The sequence below is a fragment of the Pecten maximus genome, chromosome 11 (assembly GCF_902652985.1).
Source record: "Pecten maximus chromosome 11, xPecMax1.1, whole genome shotgun sequence".
In the NCBI taxonomy this organism is placed as follows: domain Eukaryota; kingdom Metazoa; phylum Mollusca; class Bivalvia; order Pectinida; family Pectinidae; genus Pecten; species Pecten maximus.
In genome coordinates this window covers 11,811,295-11,835,042 of record NC_047025.1, presented here as the reverse complement: position 1 = coordinate 11,835,042, position 23,748 = coordinate 11,811,295, and the positions used below count along the sequence as shown (strand labels likewise).

General features: G+C 34.6%; 1 protein-coding gene across 2 annotated transcripts in view; it reads left to right on the top strand.

The window, feature by feature from the left end:
* The window catches only part of LOC117337171, a 109,628-nt gene extending 89,184 nt beyond the window's left edge, over positions 1-20,444 (top strand). Inside the window, exons 6-7 of one of the 2 annotated variants that reach the window (XM_033898018.1) lie at positions 8,060-8,302; positions 11,057-20,444. In XM_033898018.1, coding sequence (XP_033753909.1) covers positions 8,060-8,302; positions 11,057-11,340 — 527 coding nt within the window. In that variant the 3' untranslated portion in view covers positions 11,341-20,444. Of the gene's footprint in view, positions 1-8,059; positions 8,318-11,056 lie in introns of both variants that reach the window. The other variant, XM_033898017.1, reaches the window with a different exon arrangement.
* The last annotated feature ends 3,304 nt before the right edge of the window (positions 20,445-23,748 follow it).

Here is a 23,748-nt window from a genome sequence, read left to right as displayed (position 1 = left end):
TGTATATTCTTTGTCATTATATATAGCACGAAAACAGTTATACGGTATATTAATCTCTTTTGTTGACCAGTGGATGGAAGGGAGCAAGGGGTCTTACTGTGTTTGGAAACCAGAGTACCCAGACAAATCTCACATGGTCAGGCAGGTGATTATAATTGACCTAGATCATGTCAGATCAGGGTGTCCATCTCATGTTGCCTTGGTGTTACCACTCTGCCAACTGACCACCCATTTATTACAGAATTTTAGACAGATTACTTTGTTTTGAACAGAAAACTTTTGCCCCCCCATGAAATTGGAGGGGGGGGGGGGGCGGCATATAGTGTTATTCATATTTGTCCTGTCTCGTCCTGCTGCAATGTAACTAGCTAATCTCAGGAACTGCTGATGTGATCCTCACTATTCTTTGTTTCGGGTGTCAAGTCGGCTGTGGGAGCATTCATGTCTTACAGATATTTTCTAGATTTTAAAAACATATTTATATTGATTATATCTTTATATATATATATCAATATTAAGATAGGTAGTAAATGACAGTGATTTAAATATCACATAAATTTGCAAAGCCAATATCAAATGTATACCTCCTTAATTGTCTCTCTACTGGAAAATGTCCAGAGGTGGGGGCAGGGATGTCAGGTTGGGAAAAAGTTTTTATCTTGAAACAGAAATATTGATCTATGGTTCTGTAGTAAGAAGAGGAAATTAAAAGCTCTCCTGAGTATTGGATACAAGCATCTTGATCTCTAAACTGTTTTAATTGATAGCGGATATTAAAACCTCTTTCTGATGAAGACCAGATATTTCTCATTTACAAGAATTCTTTGATTTGATTCAGTCAGGATATTACATTGATGCACCAAGAGCTTGTACCAGGGCTAATATATTGTATGATAACAGCATTACACAGTATATACCTATATATATAGAGAGAATCTGTCTGAGCCATGTCTGAATGTCCATCTTGCCTGGACTTCCTGTAGGGCTGGTTTTCCTGTATAACATCCACAGGAAGCTGAGAGAGAGTTGGGTGTTCTCAGCTAAGTTGTTGGAAACACAAGTTTTTTTTACTTAAATAGACCAACATCAGCTGGTGTATCAAAGCTGATTATAAACCTTGAAATGAAATAAAATGGCATCAAATATGTTCTATACCAACAATAGAAATAACCATCTATAATATTGTGCCTTTAGGGTCATATATGAATTAAGAATGGTACCAATGGAATTATAAGTTCAGGACAAAGGTGAAATTGTTGAATACCTGAGTAAGTCAAGGCCAAAGGTCAACAAATGTAATAGTCTAGGGCAGAGGTCAATAATGGAATAAGTCAGGAGGTCAAAGGTCAAATAATGAAACAAGTCAAGGTCAAAAGTAAAGTCGTGGAATTAGTCAGGGCCAATTAAGGTCAAATAATACATTGACAATCAACTGATAACTAAGTTCTTATGTTGTGTAAGGTTTTTAGTTTTGAATTAGACCAGTTGAAATTTACAAATTTTCAGAAGTCAAATCACCTTTTCCAGATCTTAAAAATCTCAATAAATTTTAAAACATCCAAACAATTTCATTCTCAATTTCCTGCTACAGACCAAATAGACAAAACTCATTTTGGGGAGTAAAAAACATAATCTCAAGGTTCTACTGAAGCTTGGATTTTCTATCGTAGTGTGGTGTGGTGTGAAGAAGATGCCTTATTGTAGAATAAACTTGCGTGGTAGGTCGTGCTGATAAGTAAAAATCTATCTGTCAGAGATCTGTTAAGGGTCCTCGGGTGAATTCTTGATGTCAAATTAAGAAACGGCTTTGTTGATGGACCTAGTCTAGACAAAGCAGCTTGGTATAGAAGGCTTTTCGGCCCCGATTGACAGGTATGATGGCAGTAAACTTGATGACTTGTCATCTCAAACATCTCTGCACCTCAGACACACATCATCCTAATGCCCTGTTAATACTAATTCTTCAATCAGAGCATATTTATATACATCTGGGGTCGCTGTTTTCCCCGGGCATTTTTTATCTCTTTGTAGATATTGTGTTTCTAACTACCTGTCTGTTTGATTGGCATCATGTGCCTAAGAAGTCTGAAACAAAAGCCTGATGTTTTTAGTCCACTAATCATTAGATGGTGGGCTATTCAAATCGCCCTGCGTCCATGGTCAATGATCTGTCCATTTGTCCCTCCATAAACAATTCTTGTTATCGCTATTTCTTAGAAAATGCTAAAGGGATCTAAGGTCCCCTTGGTCTGTAGTTGTGCATATTGCATTTTGGGACCAACATGGCCGACAGGCAGCCATCTTGGATTTTGACAATAGAAATTTGTTTTTGCTATTTCTCAGAAAGTACGAAAGAGATCTTTCTCAAATTCCATACGCAAGTTCCCCTTGGTCCCTTGTTGTGAATATTGTATTCAAGGAAAATCGAAAAACAACATGGCCGTGAGACGGCCATCTTTGATTTTGACAATTGAAGCTTGTTATCGCTTTCTTTAGAAAGTACTTAAGGGATCATTCTCATATTTCATATGTAAGTTCCCTTTGGTCAATAATTATGCATATCATATTTAGGGACCGATAGAAAAAAACAGGCAACAGGTGGCCATCTTGTATTTTGACAATTGAAGTTTGTTATCGCTATTTCTCAGATAGTACTGAAAGGATCTTTCTCATATTTCATATTAAGTTTCCCTTGGTCTGTTGTTATGCATATTGCATTTTGGGACTGATCAGAAAGCAAACAACATGGCCGACAGGTGGCCATCTTGGATTTTGACAATTGAATATTGTTATCTCTATTTCTCTGAAAGCACTGAAGAGATCATTCTCATATTTCATATGTAAGTTCCCCTTGGTCCCCAATTGTGCATATTGCATTTTGGGACCAATCAGAAATAACATGGCTGACAGATAGCCATTTGAATTTTGACAATTACAGGTGACTCCTGCTTTATCATGTTATATAAAGTTATTAAAAGTTTTGAAGGAAGAGTGAGAAAAAAAGAAGAGAAAATATCAGTCTTTCATTTGACTGATATGGATCGTTCAGTGGTGGGCATTTAAAGATCTCTCTGGGATCTCTATATGTCATTAAAACATTTTTTTGAGTGTGTGTTGTTTTTTTTATCATTAGGTGGGGTGTTGTCAAGTGGAAAAAATGGTTTGTTTTTATTACAGAATAAATGATGTTGGATGCAATAATCAAATTGGCTTGTCATTTTAATGTCCCGTGGTTCTGTTGGCTTTTAGAATGAAAACCTTCATATGTGTATCTCAAAAGATATTGATTATAAAGCAGCTTATCCCTTTTATGCTGTCAAAGAAAATTTCAAATGCTTTTAAGCTCATAAGTATATTTCCGATCCCTGTCATAGGTATATATATATATAGAGGTATATATGATTACAATGACAATGTTTGAAATATTTTGTTTTGTTTTCACATATTTTGGATTAAATTTACTTTTAGAATTTGAATCAAGCTCACATATATATCCACAGTTTGTGTATGAAATGCATGAACTTTGGCATTGATAGTTTTTATCCAAATAAGTTTCTTAATTTTTTTCCAATGACACATTTGCTATAATTGTCATAGTCGGTGCTAAACAATCACCAAAATCAGTTATGTATGGCGTTCATAGAGGTATGATTTAGATTAATTTAGTGAGCTGTTGATAGGATGTTAAACAAATTAAAGTCAAAACCAAACCAGATTCATTTAGATCGATAGTGACAATCCGTTATATACCATTCTCTTACATTCTGCAACCATAATGGTTCATTCTTTTTCTGAATTTCAATGATGTGACTCGGAATACAAATCAGCTGAAAGGAAAAATGTACAAATGTAAAAAAAAAATCATGAAAAATTTAGCTGAGACAAGTCAGATAACACTAAAGTAGAGCAAGGCGTACGTTACTCTCCTGAAGTACTTGATTTGAGACTTACCACTTGGTGACCACTTGTTAACTTTTTGAATGGTTGCCATGGAGATCAAGTCTGGAAAGTTTTCCCCGCATTGGTTTTTTTTTTATGGGAAACTTAAATGAATGGTAAAGCTTCAGTCTTAACATGTAATGAATAGTTCCAGAAAACCTATGTGGACGATCCATCACCATGGCAACGTAGGAATACTGAAGCTAGATGAAGCCAATATGAATGCATGATTCCTGATTTGTGGCCTTTAAGAAAACAGGTCCTCAAGTCACTAGCGACAGCTTAGGAGATCGAGGTTGAAGTGTAAACCAGATGTACAATGTATTATATTTTTGTCCAATTTATATATTTGTGTTGCTCCATGACGATAGATTGGTTTGCCGTAACTAATCAATCGTAAATGTATTATACCTTTAACGATTTCTACATGGAAATGTCTGGAGATCTATCCCGGATGGGAGCCATTACAGACAGTCCTGGTAACAAGCTGCCTAGACAAAGATGTAGTGGGGTGAGGTATGATAACAAATAGCAAAACATGTAATGGTACCAGCTGTTGGGAGTCTCAGTCCAGATCAAAGATAGTGACATCTTTCATTACTTAATAAGACTGTTTAGTTTGTCAGGGGGAGGCCTTCAACAGATTTTTTCTCCCCGCAGTTCCGGTTCTTTCCTGTGGCTCAGCATATTGACAATATTTTGTTTTTCTTGCGAAATTGGAAAAAAGTCTGGGATTCTGAGATCAGATTTGATATCATCAATCCTTGTTATTTCGATGCAGACAAACATCTCAGATTTTGGTGTTTTCGTGAGTGGTTTGTTCCATCAACATTAGGTAGCCACTGATAGTGGAAGAAGAAAAAAAATCTATTGTTGTGTTTGAAAATAAACCAATTCGGCTTTTGTTTTCTCGCCCCCACGTCGTGATTTTATAACATGACAAGCAGGCCGGAAGTAAATCGTCTCCTTCAAGCTCCAATTTTTAATTGTCAGGTGTAATAATAGACTTGCAAGTTCCTTGAGATTATGAAAGATAACAGGTGCTTATAGCATTTTCAACCAATCAGCATTAGGCTGTTCAATTGGTGCATATCATCACATAAACATGTCAAAATATATTGTTAATATGATAGTGTGTAATTGTCAGCTGGTATATTAACTATCCCGATTATTTATATTTTTATTTGAAAGTGACACAAATAGAGACATGACGTTTGGATAGATGTCAAAAGACAACTTTTGAAGGAAATTAAGACTTGGTTTCACGAGACTTAATGTCTGATATAATCTGTGAAGAATTTAAAACACCGTTCTTTAGCCTTTGCATTATACGTTATTATGTATCAAAAGTGGCGGAAGTCATGTACAATGCCTTAAACACAATTATACGTTACAAGATGTACAGTATTAATGGAGCAAAGTCCATGTTTTTATTGCTGTTCAGTACTAGCAAGAGCTTGACGTCTTACTTTGTTCTGCGATGCTTCCTCATGTCAATCTATTTCAACCCCCCCCCCAGATAAATATGGTATATGGTTATGAAAGCAGACGATAACTTCTTTTTCAAATACTTTTCCTGGTTAGTGAAGATGCTTGAATACCTAAGACATCTGCATATCTATAAAAACAGTATTTATGATTCTTCTGGCAAAACTCCTACGATTTGAGTCAGGATTTGTCCTCTTTAGCTGCACTTGTGAATGTAGCCGGTCTAAATCTCTACCTGTCAGTATTAATTAATGCCTAATGCAAACACAAAGTAACTTTCTTGTTTTTACTGAAATTAAATCCAAAATCATGTTATTGTTGTCCCTGATTTGCAAAGAAATTCTCTTCGAATTCAAACTTGAAGATTTGATATGTGACGTCTTCTGTTCTACGATTTCTCCGGGAAGACTTATTGCCAGCTTCAGGAAATCAATTGATATTAATTAGGACTGATAATGAAAGGAGGACGTTGTGATGATTCACATTCAGATCAGAATTCAAATTGTTAGAATTCAAATTGTTCTATCCTAAATGGATTTCTCTTCATTAAAGGGTGGTTTTTTTTCAAGGTCATATATGCTTTTGGTATCTGATATCAAATGTTAACAAAATCGTATTTGATTTGTAAAAGTACTAAAAATTATTTATAACTGATGTACCAAAAAGTAATTCCAATGCATTAATTGCATGTAATTATGTAAATTGTTGAAGATTTTGGCATAATAATCTTTCACATTTACCATCCATGTTCGTTATTAGCACATAAAAGAAATAAATACAAACAAAAGAGTTACAAATTCACACAAGTTGCAATTTCAAAGATTCAAAATAAATTACATGGTTGTAATGTAAATAAAAGCCTTTCTTTTCAGACTTGTTAGCAGGTTCTGATAGGTGCCTGGTTTTGATTTCTTTGTGAGAAAAGTAAGGTGCAGATATTTCGTTAAAATTCACTCAATGTGCAACTGAAATTAAAAATAAATAGATATAAAAAAAAAAAAATGTAAAAAAAAAACTGGCTTGGTTTGCAATGTCGAATTTCAATGAACTAAACTACTTGAAATGAACAATGTTCTTTTGTTACGAAATGTGTTTATTCTGCTTGGTAAGCTGTGAACGGCAGAAACTGTTATATAATTTCATTGAATGAAACAGAATATTGGAATTTTGTCGGGAAGCATTAGGTGTAATGTTTTAAACTCAGGCAATGTATGTTTGTGTGTTGTTTAAATTCTTATCCAGTTGGAGAAATTAAAAATCTATTGAAGTTACAGTTAAACTTATTTACTTGAATGTTAATATATAATAAATCTTTTCTTTAAATAAAAGTATCAGTTTTGTTTAGAATTGTAAAGAAACAGATGTCAGATTTTTTGGTGTGATTTGCAGAAAGCAGTTATAATGCCTATAAAGGGTGGCTATGTACAAATGTTCATTCATTCAGCTTGAAATGAGTTTGCAATCAGAATAAGTCAGCCTGTTGTGACCCATGAGGTGTCATGCTTCCACCTGGCATCCAGGTGTGACATTTCGGTGTGATAGAACTATAAAGCGACCTCTAGTGGCCCCGTCACCTGTCACACAGACTCTATAGATTCGTTAAGGTGTTTAAAGGACATAAATCCCCACCTATAATAAACATGGATACAATTGTTTAATTGAGTCCTGTTTTACATGATATGAAGGGTTTGATATAATATTGATGAAATTATCGCGATCCATCTTTGTCCGCCGTTGTGCATCATATGTGACAAAACTTTTCTATATTGCATTTATACTCAAAAACTACTGAAGGGATTTCAATGAAACTTTGACAGGAATGCTCAGTATCTTGGGCCCTGACCAAGGTTTGTTATTTTTCATAGCCAGTTTGAAATCCAGTATTGCTGCCATGGTGGCCATCTTGAAAAACTTTTTTCAAACTTAACCTCAAGTTCCATTGGAGGCATTCCAATGAAATTTGATAGGATTGTTGGATAACTCTTGGGATTAATGTGTTATTATTTTTCAGTTTTGTTGTTCAACATTGACCTATTTTCAAGGTCACAGGGGTCAAATGACATAAAACATATCTTTAAACAACTTTTCAGAAATGAAGAGTCCCAGGGTCATGACATTGGGCCAGTAGCTTGCTGGGGTGAAGCATAACCAAGTTTGTTAAAATGAATGACCTTGGCCTACTTTCAAGGTCACAGTGCTGAGCCATGTTTTAAAAATCATGGTTTAAAAGTAAAACATCATCTATCAGTGTACAAATCATAACTCAGATGACCGTAAGGCCCCTCAGGGCCTCTTTGAAAATAGTATTTCTCATAAAATTCAAATAATAATTAATCTGTTCTGACCAAGCAATCTGCCTACCCATTTCTAAAGCAGTTCAGTAAAAATTCTAACTACCTGGTAATATGATTTCGTTGTAAGCATATTACGCCAACTTTGAGTTGAAGAGTATGTATTGGCCCCTGGGTGTATTACTTGATAAATTAGTCCATGTCCAGTGTGCTGTGCATGGATATATAAAACCTATTTTGATACACTGCTCAAAAAGAAATGTTTTTAGCAGGTATTTTATTTTGTTGTGTAACTATAAGATATATCATTATGAGTTCCATCTCTGATTTGTATTTTTCAGATGAGAGTTTTTTAAACCAATTTATGGCACTTGGAGTGACCGCCTCAGTGACCATTACCGTGGGCAGTCTTCTGGTGGTCATTGTTTGTATTGTGTCCATCGTCTGCTGCTGTCGACGCATCCTTTGTAAACCAGCGCAAGACACGTCATCAACACCAAGTGCTGTCACGACAACACCGACATCGGTCGTGACCAACGGTGCTCCACCAGCGATTCATTACAACAACTTAAACAACCTCCAAGGTAAAATAAACAATGGTAAGAAAACAATACTTTAATTTATATCAAATTCATTGGTGTTGAAAGACTTTATTATGTGTTCTCCTTGTTATAGAGAGAAGTTCTTATGATATGTGCCTGTTAGAGTTTTCCTTGCCTATACAGTACTGCATATCATATTATAATTATTTAGAATTTTATATGGCTGGTTGTTTAAGTCACTCTTAAAAACGTAATCTGTCATTAAATCTGTTTGTCTCTCTATCCCTACTTCTTGTGGACTCACCTGCCCATAGGGCCAAGTGAGCTTTTGGCATTGCACTTTGTCCACGGCAGCATCCTTCCATCCATCCAGCGTCAACTAGCTGTTCAAAAGGCTTCGACCCATTTACTAAAAGGCCAATGCTTCTAATAATTATTCTGTAGCATGAAAAATCATATAGTTAGGACTTCTCTTCTATTTCAATAAATTGATAATCAGCTCTAGATCAACTTTAAAGTAGCATAGAAGCATTGGGCGGGGGTGATACAAGCCCATTGGGCCACTTGTTTTGAGCCTGTTTGCTCCGCTGTACTCAACACCTATCAACATTTAACAATGATGTCAATTTTCATTGCCTATTTCTATCTATAACAAATCGCCACATAAGTTAAAAAAAAAAAATCAAAAATATTCAAATTATAATTTTCAAACAATAAAACATACCTCAAAGTTATTTTTTTATGTAAATTGAAATATTTTGATGTTTTCAAGCATCACTATCTTGGGCCTGCATTCCTTCTTTAAAATTCTGTTCAAATTAATTAATGCCTAAAGAAATTCCTCTTGTGTTTTATTGCTAAAACACATCAACAATCCATTCTAAGAAAGTATGATAAAATTCAGATGGAGTGAGTCAAAACAGTACAGCATTGTCAGAGACTTTCCGTCTGCAGTGATATGCAATATTAGCCATTTTGTTTCCGCTCTGCCTTCTCAACAATAACTTACACTGACATATTGAGTCACATTGTCAGAGCATTCAACGAAAAGCATAAATCCCTTCAGGGATGCTATTATTTCAAATTAACCAATGTCTCTTTCAAATCACTCCAAGGCATCTGCAGTAACGCTGTAGTCAAACAAAAAATGCAGCTTTTTTTAAAAACAAAATTCCAAATCGAGTGATAAGTCATCAGCTAGGGTTTGTTAAATATTTTCGTTGATATCTATTTCTGATCGTTTAAGTAGCTAGGATATAGTTTTCTGTCATTCTAAGAGCAAGATTGTCATGAAATAAATGTTTATGAGCATTTTAAATCTCTGACTGTTGTTTATCAACAAGCACATATCATAATACCCTTTGTCACATGCATACTAACATTGAATTAGTATCATCTTGTTGATTTAAGTATATGTATTTTAGATAATATCAATATTTCAACATCAGTATCAATCAAAATTTGAAATAAACCAATTGAATTCATGACAGGAGCATTTAAAAATTTGCCTAAAACAAACATGTCAATGAAATTAATGTTGATGTTTAAATGTAGAATGGTATTCAGTTTGTATTAGTCACTATTTGTCATGGAGATCTGCCATGACACATGCCGGAGATGTAAAGTTTAAAGTTTTGGACTGGTGCATCATACTCAGTTTTGTTTTCCCAACAACCTCAACCAAATTGGAGGGGGAGGGGGGATGTTACTTGAATCTAAATTCTCCCTCCGTCCACAAATACACAAGCATTGTCCATCCTGTCCATCCATGGAAGATTGTATGATTGATTAAATGTCTGCTCAAAAAAAAAAAAAAAAAATCCACAAAATGTATAAATTCTTATAAATTCTTCAATTATTTTGTCATTTTATAGAATGAAGGGTTCACAACTTTTGTTGAGGGGTGTGGTTTGATTATCTGTACATCTTATAAAAAGAAACTCCATTATTTTGTCTCCTCGTGCTCTATACTTCAATTTTCAAATCCATTCAAGTATGAATTGATAAAATTGAGCAGTTTTGTCAATTTGTAACTTCAAATACATTTTTTTATCATCTTAATAAACATGTGCATTTGTTGCATAATGTAGCAGTTGTCATTAGATTGAGGAAATTATAGCAGCAATTCAATAATAAGAGATTTCTTGATTGATCCTTCTTTGACATGCAATGGGTTAAAATGTTGTCTTTGACTATTGAAGAACGTTGTCTAGTGCAGATATACATGCTTCAACAGCTACTGAGTTTTTGAACTTGTTAAGACAATCAATTTTCTTGGCGCCATTTAATTTGTGTATAGTAGGTAATGATTTGTGACATAATTGACCTCAAAATGTTCCTAGGGAATTAACATGTATTGATGTTTGGATAATTCTGTAGAAATTCTGATTGTATATAGTCTTAATGATATGTATGTGTACTTGTGATGGGGGAGGATTGGATAAGATAAAAGGATCAGGATTGATTACTGGTTCATTTAATGTATGACGCTGATTTCATGATACCCGGTGGTCATATTAATTGTGATTGCACTGCTTTTATTGTGTACATGAAATGGAAGCTTTTAATTTTGTTTACCATTTGATTTTACTTTATGCTATCAAATTGACAATAACCTTTGGCAAATTATAATGATCAGGGATATCTCAGGAGATTCGAACAAAAGATGTAAGAAAAAGTGGAACAGGTAAAAATTAATAATGCAATAATGTTGTTTTGTTGAGAAAATTGAAATACTCATTAAATAAAGATGTAAACTTTTTAAATAAATGTAAAAAAATGAAATCTCTTTTCCAGGTCGCCAGGTTCCATTCGCAGGTCATATGCACCAGGGATACTATCCAATGCAGCCTGTGTTTCAGTCACCAAATCACAGCGCCATCTATTCTGCGTATCGTGAAGGATTCACAAACTCTGCTAACAGTGCATACTCCTCACATTCACAATCACAACCTCCATCGTATCATCGCTCATGTACGCCGACAAGCTCCCGGTCGGGAAAGTCCAATCGTTCTAATAATAGTACAAGTGTCACCTATAGTCAAGGCACGGACAAAGTCTCACTTCCTGTCAACTTATAGCACAGATCATCGTCAAACATTTCTCTTGGTTTAAAGTTTTCAAGTGGAAATGTATTCCTTGGTTGACAAGAGTTGTATTTCATGGAAGTTTAGTTCAACGTGATTTAACATCCAGAGTTATTTCCCTTGGAAATTAGTTCATTAGGAGTTCCTTCCCTTTTGTGAAATTGATTAGAGAGTGATCCATCTTGTTTAGCCTGGAGGAATTCATTGCTGGCATATTCAAGAAGGACAGATCATTTATTTGGCCATGATTATTTTCATGCAGACAAATTGTACATTAAAAAAAATCCATGGAGTGATCTTCGTTTGGAAATATTACGGAATATCTTGTGTTTCCAGCCCAATGAATGCAGTAGAATTTCCATAAGTGATTTCCCCCGAAGGGAAAATATTCAGTTTTAGAATTGGATATCTAGAGAATTTTCTGCATGGAAATTTATGTTGAAACCCAACTGGAAAATAGATGAAATGAATTCAGTTTTTTGTTGGGAATTTTACAAGGAGTTTCATTAAGTTATTACATATTGATTGTATTTCTATCCAAGAGTGATGTCCCTTGGAAAAATTGCTACACCCATATCACAAGTTATTAGATTGGTCTTCATACAGCAAAGCTGTGAATACTTTGTTCATAATGTGTTGTATTTATTTTAATTCATATCTGAATTCCAGCATTCAGCACAAATATCCATTTACAAGAAATACAATATATGTATGTTTCTGTGAAAGTTTTTAATGTGCACTGCCAAATGAAGGTTATTCATTTGATCGTTCATCCTGCTAAAACAAAAGTAGACAGTGCTTTTTATTCTTATCAGTGGAGTTTAATTTTAGGGATAACCTGTTGGTTTGTAAAGATTTTCAAGGGATGTCAGATGATGTGTTTGTTGCTATTTTTGTGATACATTCATGATTTCATAGCTACATGTTTTGTGTAGCAACATAGATTATTAGTTTTCTTTCAAAACGTTGGATGCTAATTCTGTTACCTTTCTGAAAGTAAAAATCATTTTCTGAATTATCGGATTCTCAGCTGATACTAAAAACCACATAATTGAAAATCAAATTTGATCAGAAGTGAAGGTTGGGGTAAATGTAAATGCCCAGAGTAAATAAAAAAAGTCTCCAAAAACACAGTTGCACTTTGTGCTGACACTTCTTGGAAAAAAAATTGCTTGCACACCAACATAGCTTATGTACTATTATGTACTATTTACAATTGTTTAAAGTACATAATATTTTCTTGCTTGTTTTAAACAAGGCAATTAGCATGACGTTTTTTACCAGCTTTGATGGGTTCTAAATAAACCTGTACATAATAATTAGATTCAGTTACGACGTTTCAAGACCCTGGCTTTTTGCACTATTCATGTACATGTGTAAGGTATTTGAGAAGGCTTCATTCATGGTGCCTTATGTATGAACCACCTGGGCCAAATTATCGGTGTAAAAATTTGGTAGGTGTACTTTACTATAAGCCTATACAGCATATGTAATGAATCAAATTTTCCTTTTCTTTTCTTTTTTCCACTGTGTTATCTAACAATTTTAAAAAACAACTTTTGAAAATATTTGCATGCTAAATATTTGATACCAAACATTACAAAAAATATTTTTTGCAGTGATTTTTATCTAAAATCCGTAAAAAAATCAAATCTCCTCAACACCTGCATATCGAAGAAATCCTTTCATAAAAAATGACATATAAGAATTATTGGAAAATTTACTACATCTGTCAAAACCTGTAGATTTAAACTCTACATGTATAGATTATTGCATGATTTTGTATGTGATTAAATTTGAAAATCAATTTTTAAATAGCTTAAATTTCTTCGTGTTTTATGACGATTTTGCCCTTAATTATATAACAAAATCAATTCTTTTCACAGTGAAAAATGTTGGAAAATATAGTTGAAGATAATTTTTGAAGTGTTGTTCTTGAAAAAAACAACCCATTATGTTTAAATATTTTAATTGTAAGACATTTTTAGCAAAAAAAAATATTTGTAGGCTTACAACCACACACCTTATGTACTCTAAATAAGATTGTCTCAGAGTTAGCCGGTAGATAAAAAATAATAGTAATAATCTCTTGTATCCAGTAAAATACTATGTATTCATAAAATGTATTTAACATATACCCTGATAAAAATCTTGGACAAATCTACTTTTTAGCTTTGCACAAAATAAAAGGCACAATTGTCTGACATTATGAATCGTTTATTTATTCATATAGATAAATTTAGGGTTAGACTTAAGTACATGTATATTGTTTGGAAAGTGTCATAATTTGGATCCTTTAGATTTTTGTAGGAGTTAGGATGGATGAGGATTCTTGAATGATCTTTTAAAATTGCCATATAATTTAAAAGCTGGGTTGTGTAGTTTGTTATATGAAAGGTTGTATATGTTGAGATTATAAGTAGTTGTCTCCCTTGGCTGTATTTAAAATTGTCTTTGATTGATTTTAATTTGTGAGAAATATTTCATAGAAAATTGTCATCTATCATTGTTTTCCTCTGTTTTTCATCCACTTTCTTATATAATTGTTGTCTATTTCAGCATTCATATCATTTTTTATCCATTTTTTATCGAGTGATATTTTAATCAGGAATGTACCTAATTATCTTAATTATACTCAATTATACTCATAATCCGCCAAAGCTTATTTATCCATCAGAAAAAAATCCAAGTTGATACCTTTTATCATTTCAAAGAACATTTTTATCAAACATTTCTTTTTTTTCATGATGTACCATTGATAATTGTGTTTTACATGGTCATTATACCGATGATTGAATTCCATGATTCTCATAGATGTTAGTTTTGTAATGATAATGTTCTAAATAACTCCGTAAATGGCCAATGTCTTTGTATGATAATGTTATCCTGTGTTCATCTCGATATGCTGTACATATTGATGTGTTGTGTGACTATTATGTGATACAGAAATGAAAAAAATCAACCAGATACGTACAGCAGATACAATCCATATCCATACCATATGTCTGGTTAGTGAAATAGCTGAAATAGTTTTCATCTCTTGCCTTAGATTTTAGACATGGAAAGATAGAGAAAATAAGGAAAAGGGATGAGTAAAGAATTCACCCTTTAGGAACATCAGTTATTATGTATTATCTAAAATTGTAAAATTTCTAAAAAAAATTTTTTTTTTTTTTTTTTTTTTTTTGTTATTTCAGTTTTATAAATTGCTAACAAATGGCTGTTGTTTGTGACCTTATATATCCCCGAATTAATGAATTTGTGATGAAACGATGAATATATTCGTAGTTACAGATACCTCAGCTTTTCTTATCTGTTCTTTTACCCGTAGGTAGATGTCTACATACTGTTGGGATTTCAATTTATTTACTGTTTTGTGTTCAATCCACTTACAGTTCCTATATCATACTGTCTTTGTCTGTCATAGATTTTTTAATTTCCATAAATTTTTTCGAGTTTTCTACACCCAAGCTTTCTTTTTTTTAATCATATATGTGACACCGTAAAACTTAAATTATGACGCGAGATAATTTAAGCAAGATTTTAAGTAATTTCTATCTGGCATATGTTTCCTTATTGACACAATATAATTCACTATTTTTTATTGTTCAAAAATCTTTTGCCTTGATGTTCACCCCAAACTGTGTTTCAGTGTTTCCATCAAAAACAATAACCATGCAGTTCAAAGTAGGAAAGTTGTGTTCTTAGTGGTCAGTCATTGTTTTGGTTTACAATTTACATCTTATTTGACTCCCTATGTAAATGTCAAATAAACAACTATTTCCTACAAAAATTGCTTGAAAAATTGAAACCATTTTAAGCCTGTCAACAGTCAAAGTCAACAGTTTTGACTTTTGATGGCCATGGAAAACCTGAAAACACCCAAGCATTCAAATGATATATGATGCAATAGCATTATTTGGTTGTTAGAAAAATAATGTCATTTTTAAATGGTCATATTTGATTATTTTGTGTTATAACCAGGTAACAAAACAGCTGTTTCAGTGTGGCCTTAGGTAATTAAAAGTTCATCTGCTTGCATTTTTGGTCCTTATTGCAATACCTTGGGAAATGTTTTGGCTGTTAACTAATAAGGCATGAAATAGCAGTGTTTGGTAAAATGTAAAAACATGTTTGCGAAAAGATCCAATAGCATCCATACAATGTATACCAGTACAATACATATATATTTTGGAAGGGGTGGGGCAGCACAATCACAAAGGATTGTGGGAAATCCTGTTGCATGTCCACTTTCATTCTTGATTATCCTCAATTTATTATGCAGAACTAATTTAACTTTATATTGTTAAAGTCACTTTAGGAAATGTTCAACAACACTTTTTTCCCCCGGATAATTTGGATTTCACCTTGAGGTGACAATTTTGAGAGAAAAACATAGGGCATTCAGAACAAATTTTTCTGATGTTTATTTGAATGCAGGTGCTATTAATTCATCTTCAATTATGTGTCAGTTGAGTTCTTTCCCTCATGTGCCTCCCCACTACTGATTTTAATGGATAAAAGGGTAATTAATGTGTTATATGACCAAACATTCGAGAGATATTTAAAACAATTTGAGTTATTCAAATTCTAGTTTGTCCCATTTAACTGTTGCTGTACAGAATCGTAAAAGAAGGGGGTTCAAACAAACATCCTTGCACTATTCCCAAATTGCTCTTCTGAAAAAGTCATAACCATTTCTGTAATGTGGTTCTTGGGTCAATGCTTGCTAAAGAATATGGGCCATCTTTCTAATATTTTCTTTATATCTGACTTATAAACATAATTGAAGGAAACATTATTAGATTCATTAACTACAAACTGAAGGGAAGTAATAGTTTGTTTCAGTGTTTTCATATTCACTAAGAGTTTAAGCAATACCTGGTAATAAAGATTTGAATTTTATACACAAAACTTCAAATTAAACATGAGATATATTTAATTGGATTATGTCCCTATTTTGATATTGACTTATTATATCACTTGACTTCATTGTTAATTAATTCCACTCTATGATTTCTGATATGTTGATATATATTCTGGCATAAAATTGTGACAAAAAAATCCACATTGGAGTTATAAAGGATTCAGATTTTTTAAAATACAAATTGGCCTTTTTGCATGATCACATAGAAATTGAGTGTTAAGTAAAACTCATTTCCATTATTGTCTGGATGTATTTTGTTACAAATTGGCAATTCCATGCAATTTTATTAAAATTATTTTCAGAAATTCCAGCAATTCCAGCAAAGTAGAAGCAGTTAACATCATATTGATATTTATTTGCTATCATTTATAAATATTTCATGTGCTTGGAAACACCACACCCTCCCTTTTAAGACTAATGATAAGAGATTTCAGAGACAAGCATTACATTACAAAAACCCAATGTCTCCCTCCGATGATTTACATAAGGGTGCAGATTAAGAATCATTACTAGTCGTTAGCATGGGATATTAGGCATGTTGTATCCATCGGCCTTAAATTACTGTAGAATGATCCAAAGAAATGGTTCCTAATTAAATTTGATGGCAGCACTGGCATTATATCAACTGTATATGTATACCTAGATCTTGTCTAGAACCTCCTCCACTTTCCTATTGCTGAAAGCTAATTAAATGTAGCATAGAATTTTTGTCTACTTCCAAAAAAAAAGTCATTACATCTAGATCTATCATGCTTTTTTTACCTTGAGTATCCTTTGGAGTGGTATATACTGCTAGTTTTTATTTCTCATCTTATGTGAAAACCTAATTTGTTTTCATTTTAACCTTTGAAGTTGAGGGGAGATTAGTGTTCTTCAGAAAGAGTGGAGTTTAATCCTGAAGATTCTGTCTCAAGGAATCTTAACTGAATTATCAGGAAATGAAATAGAAACTAGATATATTTAGTCTCAAAACTGTCCATTAGTTTGAACTTATCTCCTGGCATTTATCATAGATATCAAAAACTAATCTGTATCCAAGTAGATCAATTAAGATAATGCAAGTGATGATAAGTAAAATCTCACACATCTTGAATTAAAATCAAAATAAAATCATTTTGACAAAAATTTGGTTAATACTGTATTTCTCCGAAAACAAACCCATGCCTGATAATAATCCCACCCTATTGCCCAATACAGTTCAGTAGAAATGTAAAAACAAACTATTTCCCTGTCCTGCAATAAGCTCACCCCATCTTGAAGACCAAATTTAAGAGTTGAACCTTGCTTATTAAAGGATATTAAATACACTAATGACCAAAAATGACAAAATGACAAAAAGAGTTTCTTTGATGTTATTCATTAAAACTTATGGCAAGAGTATATCATATATATTGACATGGTATTTTTTCATGTCATTATCTATGATAAAAAGGAACTTGGTGATGTGTACTGAGGAGGATTTTTCAGGTCATTTGCCACTATTTATGTAGCTGTTACTTGACATTGGTATTTCTTACGAGTTTTGTACTTTTTACCATGCAAACACTTGGATGAAGATGTGCAAAAATATCTTTACTAATATATCCCTGTAATGACAGAAAAAAGGTTACCAGACAGCTTTGATATAGTGTTCTTTCATGTAAGTGACACTCGACCATAATGAACGATGTTGAATCAATACCCTTAGCATTTATGAGTAGTGATGTTTAAAGGTATCGTGGAAAGGCATTTCTGGAACTTTTTTTTTGGTTTAACTTGCAGATCTATTTCTAAAACGGTTTTCAAAGGACACTTTTCAAAAAAGTGATGATGTACTGTACATTATATGTGGGCTTGGCAGTAAAACATTAGGCCCAGTATACAGGGAAGTATTTATCTTATCTGCATATGAAAGTGAAGCTGAAACATATCACTTTTCTTAAGTTCAACAAATCTAGAAATCAATTCCAATGATAAAAATGAAATTTGAAATGTACTTTATATGTAATCAATCAGGCTTTGTGAACTAGAAACCGAGGAAAATTTTACTACAAATCCATGAAGTTCGTATTATGCTACTCAGCATTGCTGTTCAATTCATTGCACCAAGCTCCAAGGTTGAAAATAAAATGTTTTTAGTCAAGAAAATTGAGAGAGCATATTAACCCTGGCATTCTCCACTCTGCCATCATCTATGATGTGATGATTTCATATACCGGGTAACATTTTTTTTTTTTTTTTGCAGTGTCATAAAATATTAGTTCTGCCATATCGTAACATGCTGGGTGGGTGATTCCTAGGTTAGCACAACTTCTATAACATTATCTTATCAGGGTTTTTTTACCAAATTTTTCATGTGGCGTACACTTGCTAATTTATATCAGTTTTTTCTGAACCTTAGAAGATAATAATTCTTAAAATAAAGATGCACCATAACTATACAATCATGTATATTTTCTCGTGATTTTTATCTGATGTTGTTCGAGAATTTCTACATTTTAGTTAGGTAATTTCAATAAAGTTACCTAATTATATATATGATTTCCTGTAAAAGTAGACATGCAAAATTTTTAACATTATCTACCTATAAGTTTATATAAACAATTTTTGAGTGACTGGCGTCTGCACTGATAAAATAAAAATATCTTTAATCCTCTGCCATCATTACAGTACAACATTCATAATTCATTACCGTATATGACCTAATAATCACACAAGTTTCTATAAACACCCCCACCTGTTTTCCGGGAAAAGAGAATGTGCACCCTGTTTTCCTGAAAAGAGAATGTGTGCACAAAGTGAAACAAATAAAACTTTCATTACTTCATGATCTGTAAAATATAATATTCAGTCTTTTAACCAAAGGCTATCGTTTTGACTACATTTACATAAAAGTATCCAAATGAAAAAAGTGTATTTTTTTCCACCGAGATTTCACTTGGAAATTTTTCCTTTTGCATGGTTTTATTAAGCAAACTTCGTTTTAAGCTTTTGTAAGCAGACAGTGCACTTATTTGGTCGAATACGGTAATACAGTTTTGGCTAGTAAGATTTATCTATTTAGTTAAATCATACCCTTCATGTTTCAATGTCCAAATACTGCAAACATACTTATTTTAGCAGGACATCTTATTTTAAAGTTTTTTTTACGCTGGAAATATTACGCTAAGTTATGATTACACTAATTGTAGTTTATCTTAACTGGTTTCTATGGCAATCATTGTTGGTGTGCTAATTCATCATTCTGCTAATCTGTTTTAATTTGGTTTTACGCTAAAATTTTATTGTGTCAAATAAAGTATGTTTACAAAATAGTGTTGTAGGAAACATGGAGAGGCAAATCTTCACAGTTACATTAATGTCTTGTATGATTCGTTCACGTGATTTACAGATACGTTGTATCAACATTTGGAAATTTAAGCCGTGTGGTATGATACTTATTTCTGCAGTCTTACATTTCATTTGTGAAATAAGTTGTGTATCTGTACATTTTACATTCTTCAGTGGAGATACTGGCTTCATATATGTTAGATTTACGAGTTCATATTTGACCTTTTAATACATTAACATCTGTGATGTTTTGTAGAGTTACTCCCCTTTAATTTATTATGACTTCAGAATTTCAATTTATTCAGACACATGCATTCAAAGAGTTGGATATACAAAACCATCGCAGATATCATATCTTTCCAGATTTGTTTTATCTGAAAGTGTTACATAATTGTCTAGCATATTCACTTTATTTTCATATTTCTTTCATTCACATGATCATGACATTAGGATGAAGTCAGGTTTTAGTATGATATAAGTTCTTTGATTGTGAAAATATAATATATATTGTCCTTTCAATCAAAATGACAATTGATTTGAATGAACAATAAGATGAGGAATTAATTGTGATTGTGGATACAATGTACTTATATGTGAAAAATAGAAAATGACCTTATAGAGGCCTTGTGACCTTTGTTTAGTAGAGTGATTTTCAAGGTCAAGGTCATGAAATAAGGAAATGTATGTTTTTTGTCCTTTTTAAGTGTATTCTCTATCATCACATACCTTGTGTTTTACATACAGTTTTTGTTTTAGTTGATGTCATGAATTTGTAATATTCTGCATGAGAGTTTCACCAGACTCAAGTGCAAATCACTGTTTTTGTTGATAATGTCAATTAAATTTTGTAATGAGAAAAAAATGAAATTGTTTTCTTTTAAACTTTCAATGAACTATTAACTTGTTCCCATTTGTGTTCACTGTTCAGACTAATAAAGTTCTATTGTACTCAGTGTGTTTAATCAGGATCACCCATAGATGAATTGCATTTAGTTCATGTTGCATGGAGAACGTCTCTGTTTATTCTGGTTCACTGCACAGTCATTGTTTAGTCTGGGTCACCCATAGACATGCTTTATTTAGTCAAAGTCACCCATAGACAGTCAGTGTTTAGTCTGGGTCACCCATAGATGGGCTGTGTTTAGTCTGGGTCACCCATAGACAGGCTGTATTAAGTCAGGGACACCCATAGACAGGCTGTATTAAGTCTGGGTCACCCATATACAGTCTGTGTTTAGTCTGGGTCGCCCATAGACAGGCTGTATTAAGTCAGGGACACCCATAGACTGGCTGTATTAAGTCTGGGTCACCCATATACAGTCTGTGTTTAGTCTGGGTCGCCCATAGACGGGCTGTGTTTAGTCTGGGTCACCCATATACAGTCAGTGTTTAGTCTGGGTCACCCATATACAGTCAGTGTTTAGTCTGGGTCACCCATAGACTGTCTGTATTTAGTCAGAGTCACCCATAGACAGTGTGTGTTTAGTCTTGGGTCACCCATAGACAGTCTGTGGTTAGTCAGAGTCACCCATAGACAGTGTGTGTTTAGTCTAGGTCACCCATAAACAGTCTGTATTTAGTCAGTCACCCATAGACAGTGTGTGTTTAGTCTGGGTCGCCCATAGACAGGCTGTGTTTAGTCAGGGTCACCCATAGACAGTCTGTATTTAGTCAGGGACACCCATAGACAGTCAATGTTTAGTCAGGGTCACCCATAGACAGTTCAGTCTTGTTCAACCATAGACTATAAGAAGGGTGACCCATTATTTAATTTAGATGTGTGACCCATAGACTGTTTAGTCTCTGACCCATAGACTAAAAGAAGGGTGACCCATTATTCTAGACAGGCTGTGTTTATTCAGGGTCACCATAGACGGTCCATGTTTAGTCTGGGTCACCCATAGACAGTCTGTGTAGACTGGGTCACCCATAAACGGGCTGTGTTTAGTCTTGGTCACCCATAGACAGTCTGTGTTTAGTCTGGGTCACCTGTAGACAGTATGTGGTTAGTCTGGGTCACCCATAGACAGTCTGTGTAGACTGGGTCACCCATAAACGGGCTGTGTTTAGTCAGGGTCACCCATAGACAGTCTGTGTTTAGTGTGGGTCACCCATATACAGTCTCTGTGTAGTCTGGGTCACCCATATACAGTCTGTGTTTAGACTGGGTCACCCATATACGGACTCTGTTTAGTCTGGGTCACCCATATACGAACTGTGTTTAGTCTGGGTCACCCATAGACGGTCTGTGTTTAGTCTGGGTCACCCATAGACAGTGTGTGTTTAGTCTGGGTCACCCATAAACGGGCTGTGTTTAGTCTGGGTCACCCATAGACAGTCTGTGTTTAGTCTGGGCTCTCCCATAGACATGCTGTATTTAGTCTGGGTCACCCATAGACGGTCTGTGTTTAGTCTGGGTCACCCATATACAATATCTGTTTAGTCTGGGTCACCCATTGACAGACTTGGTCACCCATAGACAGTAAGTGTTTGCTCAGGATTGCCCATAGGCTATGTTTAGTCTGGGCACCAGAAACGGGCTTTATTTAGTCTTGGGTCACCCATATACAGTCTGTGTTTAGTCTGGGTCGCCCATATACAGTCTGTGTTTAGTCTGGGTCGCCCATTTACGGGCTGTGATTAGTCTGGCTCACCCATATACAGTCTGTGTTTAGTCTGGGTCACCCATATACGGACTGTGTTTAGTCTGGGTCACCCATAGACAGTCTGTATTTAGTCAGGGACACTCAGAGACAGGCTGTATTAAGTCTTGGTCACCCATAGACAGTCTGTGTTTAGTCTCGGTCACCCATAGACAGTCTGTATTTAGTCAGGGACACTCATAGACAGGCTGTATTAAGTCTTGGTCACCCATAGACGGGCTGTGTTTAGTCTGGGCTCTCTCATAGACAGTCTGGGTCACCCATAGACAGACTGTTTTTAGTTCTGGGTCACCCTTAGACAGTAAGTGTTTATTCGGGATTACCCATATACAGGCTGTGTTTAGTCTGTGTCACCCATAGACAGGCTGTATTTAGTCAGGGACACCCATAGACAGGTTGTATTAAGTCTTGGTCACCCATAGACAGGCTGTATTAAGTCTTGGTCACCCATAGACAGGCTGTATTAAGTCTTGGACACCCATAGACAGGCTGTATTAAGTCTTGGTCACCCATAGACAGGCTGTATTAAGTCTTGGTCACCCATAGACAGGCTGTGTTTAGTCTGGGTCACCCATAGACAGTCTGTGTTTAGTCTGGGTCACCCATAGACAGACTGTTTTTAGTTCTGGGTCACCCATAGACAGTAAGTGTTTATTCGGGATTACCCATATATGGGCTGTGTTTAGTCTGTGTCACCCATAGACCGACTGTGTTTAGTCAGGGACACCCATAGACAGGCTGTATTAAGTCTTGGTCACCCATAGACAGGCTGTGTTTAGTCTGGGTCACCCATAGACAGACTGTGTTTAGTCTGGGTCACCCATAGACGGGCTGTATTAAGTCAGAGTCACCCAAAGACTGACTGTATTTAGTCAGGGTCACCCATAGACGGGCTGTATTAAGTCAGAGTCACCCAAAGACTGACTGTATTTAGTCAGGGTCACCCATAGACAGGCTGTGTTTAGACAGAGTCACCCATAGACAGCCTCTGTTTAGTCAGGGTCACCCAAAGACTGACTGTATTTAGTCTGGGTCACACATAGACTGTTCAGTCTTGTTCAACCATAGACTAAAAGAAGGGTGACCCATTATTTAATTTAGATGTGTGACCCATAAACTTTTTAGTCTCTGACCCATAGACTAAAAGAAGGGTGACCCATTATTTTAGACAGGCTGTGTTTATTCAGGGTCACCATAGACAGTCAGTGTAGACTGGGTCACCCATAAACGGGCTGTGTTTAGCCAGGGTCACCCATAGACAGCCAGTGTTGAGTCTGGGTCACCCATAGACAGTCTGTGTAGACTGGGTCACCCATAAACGGGCTGTGTTTAGTCAGGGTCACCCATAGACGGGCTGTGTTTAGTGTGGGTCACCCATAGACGGACTGTGTTTAGTCTGGGTCACCCATTGATAGTCTTCGTCACTCATAGACATGATGTATTTAATCTGGGTCACCCATTGACAGACTTGGTCACCCATAGACAGTAAGTGTTTGTTCAGGA